This window comes from Cylas formicarius, unplaced genomic scaffold, assembly GCF_029955315.1.
Source record: "Cylas formicarius isolate icCylForm1 unplaced genomic scaffold, icCylForm1.1 PGA_scaffold_1__22_contigs__length_36826433, whole genome shotgun sequence".
In the NCBI taxonomy this organism is placed as follows: Eukaryota; Metazoa; Arthropoda; class Insecta; order Coleoptera; family Brentidae; genus Cylas; species Cylas formicarius.
The window spans coordinates 7,258,300-7,266,317 of NW_026844264.1; the positions used below are offsets into that span (position 1 = coordinate 7,258,300).

The window sequence follows — 8,018 nt, forward strand, 5'->3', positions numbered from 1 at the left end:
ATATATTTATGAAGCATTGATATTTTTTAAAAATCGAAAAGACTTCGAACTACAGATATTTCGTAGACATAATACCAGAACCCTAAATCTAAATTACCACCGTTTAACCTTAACTGGAGGAGTTATATAATAAATTACCAAATGAGGTAAAAACAATTGCAAATCTAAAAATATTTAAATACACAATAAAAAAGTTTTTGATAGAGTTAGAACCTTACTCCATAGAAGATTTTTTCTGTAATATTTAAATAATTTTTTAGTTAATACGATGTAATTAAAATTTGTAACAATATCTAGTCCTTTTTTAACGCCGATTTCCCTTTGTGTGTGGTATATTATTTTTAGGTAATTTATTTATGACACAATGTGAAATATATTTTATTATTAATGTCGTCGAATGTAATGTACTGCAATAAAATCCATGAAAACAGCGATAAAGTTAAGTTACTAACGCCACATTAATGCATATACGAATCACGTGTAATTGTTATTAGCGACGACTTTAATAAGCACTTAATTCGTCAAGATACTTCAGGAAAATTATGAATAATAAGGAGTCTTTTTTAGTAAAGATCTCAACAGCAAAGCAAAGATAAGAGTTTTTTTCAATTGACAATTTGGAATGCAGTAGGTACAAAATTTTGCTATAGACTTATCGTCTGCTCGCTGTACGCTGTCGGTCGTGTGTGTGAGCACCTTTAGAATATCATCGTCCAATAATAAACATATTGTTCAAAACGATTTTCTTGGAAGGTGTGTTTATGAAAAAAAAAACAACCACGGTTCATGCGCATGGTCGGAACGTGAATGCCTACATGAATACTAATTTCGAGGATGATGGTTCATTGACTACGAAATGCGAGGCGGTGATGGCAAATGAAGCCAGTCCTGAAATTTGTTGGAGAGTATTTTTGGTTTTTTGGGTTGGGCTACCGCAAAGAGGAAACTAATTAAAGGAGGGTAATGAATTAATCGGCATACTATTATTCTATGCCTGTAGCGCAACTATTGAGTTACGACTTATGTATGCGTTTCCGCCATTATCTGCACCAGCGGCGCTAGCTGAAAAAAGAGTACCTAAAAATTATCTAAATCAAAAATTTCGCTTTTAGTATAAAACTGTACAAGCAGTATTTTTTAATTGTTGGTATTTTTCTGTTTTGTGAAATAATTCTAACTTTTGTTTTACTATTCGGGTTTAGAGGTACCGTTATCGCTACCGTACTCGTTATTCAAAAACTTTGCCTTTCAAATAGAAACGGTAATATTTTGGAATTGATGTAATATTATATATAATTTTATAATATATTTTTTATTAAACATTTTCAGGTTAACGTAGCTGTCTATTACGAGTCTCTCTGCCCGGATTCCAGGAAGTTCTTCACCCAGCAGCTGTATCCCTCCTTGCAGGGGAATCTCTCTCATTACGTCAACTTGACTCTCGTTCCTTACGGCAAAGCCACGGTAAGATCATTTCACAATTGCCATTTTTTTGCGTTTAAATCTTTGATGCTTCGCTAGATAATCGATATAGCTACACTATGTATTATTTAAAAACTACACAGGTATGTACATTTAACCAAAATTCCTGCCTTTCTTTTTTTTTCGTTTTTCTTCTGTGTTCGCTAGTTTAGATACAACTAGCTTGTTATTTTCAAATAAAAAATCGAATAATATATTTAATTTTTAAAAAATCATGTGAGATCATTAAACAAAGTTAAGGTGAGGTATTAATTGGAAACCCAAATAAAATGCCATTTTCCGCGTTAACTGTCGTGGGCTGTATGTCGAAATTACCAAGTCGTTAGACGCGTGACTCAGTATTTAAGCAGGGTCCGGACAGAATAATTCATTTCTGGGTTGCGTAGCGTTACCTATTGTTTATCTTATATGTTAGGACCGCTTTACTCTCGAGCAAAATTATAGTATATGTAACCTGAAATAAAGATAATACAATTTTTTTCCCAAAGTTACATTTTCAAAACTATACAGAATCACAACTTGCATCCTTTCGAAGAACGCAAGCAATAATCCGGATATAACTAAAATGCCTAAGCATAATATATTTACATGTAACAAAACGACATTAAAAATTACAAGGAAAAGTTCGGACCAATAGATAACTACAGATATTTATTAGGTTCAGAACACTATTAATAGAATCATAAAAACGACAATCCAGAAATCTAGTAATTTTAATTAGTACTTGCTCCCTTTTGTAACAGGGTCAATTATTTCGAGGCTACGAGTTCGTCGGACGGACTATTTTACTAGTTTAAGATGCTACTTATGGTTAAGATTATTTTTAAACAGACGTTTTTCTTCTTAACGGATTATATATTTTAAAATTGTCAAGTACAAGTAATATATCGCCTCATTCCACATAATGTTTATTCCCTGCCCCCAACAATCGTGTTCTGGTCGTGTCCGTACTCGCTCATGGTCACATCACAGAATAATTATCGTTGGGTTAATCGGTCAAGGGCACTCTCCCATTCCAGGGAACGCAATACCGTCCGGTTAAGTAATTATTAACCGATAGTAAATAAACGTTGGTCGAAGAGATCCGAAATGTAGTAACCTGTCGTTTTTATGATTTGAAATTGTTTTAGTTTTAAACGAAGTTTATGTTCACAGAAAATTAAATTGATTCTTAACTCTATATACTCTATACCAACTCTACTTTGAGAAAAATGTGCAAACAGTGTTGCGGTAACAGATAATTTAATCTACTTTTGGTGCTTGCCCTACTCGATTTTTTTTCGGATGGTTTCAGATGGAATTTAAAACAAACGAGCACGAGTTCACCTGTCATCACGGACCGAGCGAATGTCTTGGGAACAAGATTCAGGCCTGCGCACTGCACCTTATCGAGCAGGGCCGCAAAACGCAAGGCCTTGGGTTTAACAGGTGCGGAAATGCGAAAGTCTTTTCTGAATCGTGAAGGTTTTGTTTTTAGGGTAACCGTGGGCTTCATCAACTGTTTGATGGACAAGGCGGAGCGCAATGGCGATCAGGCGACGTTCCCGACCAAAGATTGCGCTGAACTGAATCACGTAGCCGTATTGGATCTTATCAATAATTGCGCCCACCATACCGATGGTGAGATCCTATTCATAAATTTATTGTTAATTTTGGTTAATTGGTATGGAAACGTTAGCGCAACCTAAGGATTTTATAGTTCTCTTTTTCATTGTGTGTGTTTAATTAACAATTTTCAGGAAGGTTTTATATTGGCATAACTAAAAAATTAACTTTTTGCACTACTTGCTACTTATAAAGGAAAAAACTCATTCAGTTCATTATCTTTTTCTTCTTTTTTTCACAAGATATTGGTCGGAATATTGTGATCATTGCCACGATCAACTATAACCCTAATGGTAGAACGGTAGACCAATAGAATTAATAACCCTAGAAGACTGGCCTAGAGAGAAACTCCTCACGAAAAAAAAAAGAGAGAGGAATGGCAGTGGGGATAGTATGGGCCTGCGCGGATTTGTGTATATAGTAGCTTTGTTAGAACCACACTCAGCAACCGGTTTGGAACTGTAAATTCCTGTCACTCAGCTGATATTTGTTAGGCAAAACACATCCATCCTATCAAAAAGTCTTATTACAATTGTAACAAAGCTTATATGTACAGATTAGTTCCCTTTCTCGCATTTCATCCTCATCCTTCTTCTGTCTCTCCAGCTTGCGTCTTTTAAACCTCATAGTGCTTCTGATTCCTTTTTGCCATTCTAATCTTGATCTTCCCCTTCTTCATTGTAAGGTGTTTTTTCTCTCTTACAACCTAATCTAGATTCACCAGCACTTCTCAAAAATTCCGTTTCGACAGCAAGAAGTCTGTCCTGTACGTAAATTATATGTACGAGGTGTGTTCAAAAAGTAAGGTGACTCTTAAGTTTTATCAAAAAGTATTTACTTATTTATCAAAATTAATGTTGTCCCCTTCAAAGTAATCCCCCCAGATATAATACACTTACTCGTTTTGCCCAATCCTCGAAGCACTTTTTGTGGTATAACCTTGATTTATTCCTTTCTTTATCTCCTCAATCGTTCCAAACCTTCTTCCTTTCATTGGTTTCTTGAGTTTTGGGAACAGAAAAAAGTCGCAAAGGACCATATCCGGTTAATATAGTGACTGAGGCATGATTGTGGTTTTGTTTTTGGCCAAAAAGTTAGACACAAGCAACGATAAGTGAGCAGATGCATTATCGTGATGCAAAATCTATGAATTGTTTTCCCACAATTCCGGACATTTTATTTGTATTGCTCCTCGCACATGGCCCATAACTTCAAGGTAATATTCTTTATTGACCATTCGATCTTGTGTTAAGATCTCGTGATGTACTTACTACGCCACGATAACCAAAGAAAACAGTAAGAAAAACCTTGACATTTGATCAAACTTACTTTTTTGGGACGACTGGGCTTTGGTGTCGACCATAACCATATACCCATTATTCGTCCTAACAGTTATGACCTTTTTGAACATATCAGGAACATCATTGACATCGTTTAACAGCTCTTGAGCGATGCTTCTTCGACGGTCCCTTTGTTCAAAATTAAACAGTTTCGGGAAAAATTTTGCTGCTACACATTTCATGCCCAAAACTTCGGAAAAAATTGCATGGCACTAGCCAATAGAGATGCCGACGTCTTCAGTCAGTTAGTGAATCGATGATTTTTCAACACCGTTTGTTTCACTTCTTCAACGCTTTCATCAGTTATGGACGTGCTGGGGCGTCCAGAGCGAGGTTCGTCATCGGCGTCTTTTCGGACATCTTGGAACAGCTTATACCACATTGTAAACATTTTTTTTTGCTCAAAGTAAATTCACCATATGCCGTTTTTAACATTTCCAGTGTTTTGCATCACTGGTATACCATTTTTTAAACAAAATTGAATTCAAATTCTTTGTTCCATTTTTTTTTGACAGCAGAAAATCTCCGAGCTTACAAAACAAACTAACGCTTCGGTCTCACAAACAAAGAAAACTTGCAAATCGGTGAAACTGTGAACATATGTTAGGGACATGTGTACCAACATAACAAAAAAATATCGAAGACCAAATGTACGTGGCCCTCCCAATTACGAAAGTCAACTCACTTTTTGAACACACCTCGTATATTTATAGAACATCCATATTTCAACACCATAGGTAATATTTTTTTTTTATTTTTTTTAATATTAATATTTAATTAATAATTTAATTTAATTAAAATTAAATAATTAAATAATAATTATTTAATATTAATAATAAATATTAATAAGGGCGTGGCCTGATAATTATTTTTCCTGGCCCTATTTTCCTTTCAATGTCCTGGGTAATTGTATTCCAATTGTTTTGCCTTTTATATTGGGTTTGTTAGATTTAGACTATTAATAAATTAGCACTCGGGCTATGGGAAACGAACTAGACGCCTCTTTTTCCTGAGGCTTATGCAGCAAACCACTTGGACTTGATGTTTATTTTAACAGTGACCTTACAATATTGTTCATCAATTGTTAATTACGCGGTGCTAACAGGGTGTTTTCTAATCTGATCAATTTTTTAATCATATATTAAGTCCTGCGTTGGTTGTTTACAAATCAAACTTGTTGACGTTTCGCCAATCATCCTGTTGGCTTCTTCAGAGCATAACTGAAACTTATTAAGATAGTAATATACTTGCACTGTTGCCACATATATAAGAAACAACAATCTTCTTTGGTTAACCGTTTGCGTCAGACATAAGATTTTGTTTTGTCTTGAACAGGTCCACATGTGCAATTATCTCTCAACTCCAGCATTTCTTTCTGACACATGGATGTTCTGTCTCTCTTCGTGAGTGAATCGGTTTATGTATTCCTACATATCAGCCTTCTAGGAGTATAAATTCTACGGGTAAACTAGTAAAAGTTAGGTGTCGATATAGTCACGTGATCCACTCCAAACAAGTCTCCATGCTTTATTTGTATAAGCGGGAAAATAACAATAATGATAATAATCTTAATAACATAATATCTTTCCATTGAGCGAGTCGTACGTCTGGCAGATTATTCCATAAGACTTCCTACATCCGGTAAATCGTTCATTTCAGCCTCAAATTACTTGGCAAATTATGGAGCCTTGACCGACGCCATCCAGAAACCATTGAAATATGTGCCGACCATAGTGTTTAACAACCAATACAAACAAGAGGACAACACTTTGGCCCAAACCAATTTCGTTAAAGCTCTTTGCCAGTACATCAACGGTGAAAAGCCCATGGAGTGTAGCGGCGCCAGTTCTGTTGCCGTTTCATTGGGGTTTCTGATCCTGTCGGGGATGATTCCAAGATTATTCCGTTAAGAGGTTAGTTAGTATGTGCACAAAAATATTTAAATTCCAAATAGTTGTCTGTTTGATTTATAAAGGAACTTCGAGTTCGTGGTTGGAAACTCTAAAGCCATAACCTATAAACATTTTCTTTGTTAGAATTTTTGTTTGACTTTTTTAATTAATGTTCTCAGCGACTGAATGATTACAACTAGGTCGGCATTTCCATAGCCACAACTGATGTTGTATCATCATTATTATGACCGCAAGGTCAACACGTTCATGAAGCTGGTGAAAACATGGTTATCGAGTTATCAAGTCGAAAACTGTAACTTTTGATTAAAATGTATAATTTTGATTAAATTAGATGTATGACATTCGCAACGTCTCTTTAAAGAAGAATATAAGCTATACCAATCATCAAATGATGACGTCATTCCCATTCAGCCGTAGTTCAACCACATCCGCGAACTTCTTTTATAAATTCGTTGTAACGTCCCTCTGTACGAGTCTGATATTTGAAAAAATGAGTGTACTTACAATTCGTCTCTTATTGAATCTCAGTATTTTGAAATATTTTTGTTATTGTTATTTTTTTATAATCGTTGACCAAGTAATAAGTACCTTCAACATGCCTTAGAGGAAAAAAGCCTCCTCACCCAAATGTTTTTTAAACGTTTAAATGTGTATAAAATAGATTTAGTCCAAATATATAATAATAATATACAGTTTACTTAATAAATAGTTCCGACCACTTTGTGTTTTATATCATTTCCCTCCCACTTAATCCCAATTCAAATATTTACCCAAGTAAACTTTTTGCCACTTCGAACTAGGTTATAACGGGTCGCAGATCACTGACTGGTACAAATTATTTCTGTTAGACGCTAATTCCTTTTGCTAGCGTCACAACAATTGAAGCGATGCTAATATGATGCTAATTGACGCAAGTCCAAACGATAGCAAATTGCATTTAATTCATTTTGAGGTGAAAAGGAGTATTACTTTAGAAATGAGTCACTCCATCTGCATCAAAAATTGAACTACTTTAGCAGTAGACGTCCAAGGAGACATCTGTCTTCTTAAGCGGGCAGCATTTATTAATTATTCTTAAATATTTGGAGAAATTATTGGCAGTCCTACAAGATGTGAAGGTCTGAATGTACGAGACTTTATCAACTGAAAATACCGATTCTGCCCAAAAACCTCTGATATAGCAAACTTTTTCAATTTTGAGGAGGCGCCCTCAAAAAAAACTCCACAGACGGGTATAGGACATCGAGGTTCGGAAATCGCTTCGACGTAAGACCGAATTTTTTCCTCCCGCCCATAGGTAACGCGTACCTCACCAACTTCAAACCCTCCTCAATTTTGAGGACCGAACTTTTCATCCCCAAATGTAGTCCGGGGCCGTCGGAATCCAACGCAGCAAGCTGCGTTTCAATCCAACCACCCGCCTACAAAATAATTTTTCCTCCCGAAGAAGATGCCGAAATCCGTTTTCTCGTAATAAGAGCAGCCGTTTCGTCGTACCTCTCATCAACTGTAGAACCCTCAATTTTGAGGGGGAAATATTTCAGCTTTTTATAGGTAGCCCAGATACTAGTATCCCATAAAAGTTTTGGTGCCGATCCAATCAAAAAAACGCCAAAAACGTGTTCGCGCTTAAGTGTCCAGTTTAATGCTTTTTAATTATTCTCTATTTAACCCCCTT

The 8,018-nt window shown here is 35.6% G+C and overlaps 1 protein-coding gene across 1 annotated transcript in view; it reads left to right on the forward strand.

Moving 5' to 3' along the window:
* The window catches only part of LOC132697014 (GILT-like protein 1), a 34,760-nt gene extending 27,702 nt beyond the window's left edge, over positions 1–7,058 (forward strand). The window contains exons 2-5 of the mRNA XM_060662246.1: positions 1,330–1,464; positions 2,777–2,910; positions 2,960–3,102; positions 6,087–7,058. Of these exons, the coding sequence (XP_060518229.1) occupies positions 1,330–1,464; positions 2,777–2,910; positions 2,960–3,102; positions 6,087–6,337 (663 nt within the window). The 3' untranslated portion in view covers positions 6,338–7,058. The remainder of the gene's footprint in view (positions 1–1,329; positions 1,465–2,776; positions 2,911–2,959; positions 3,103–6,086) is intronic.
* The last annotated feature ends 960 nt before the right edge of the window (positions 7,059–8,018 follow it).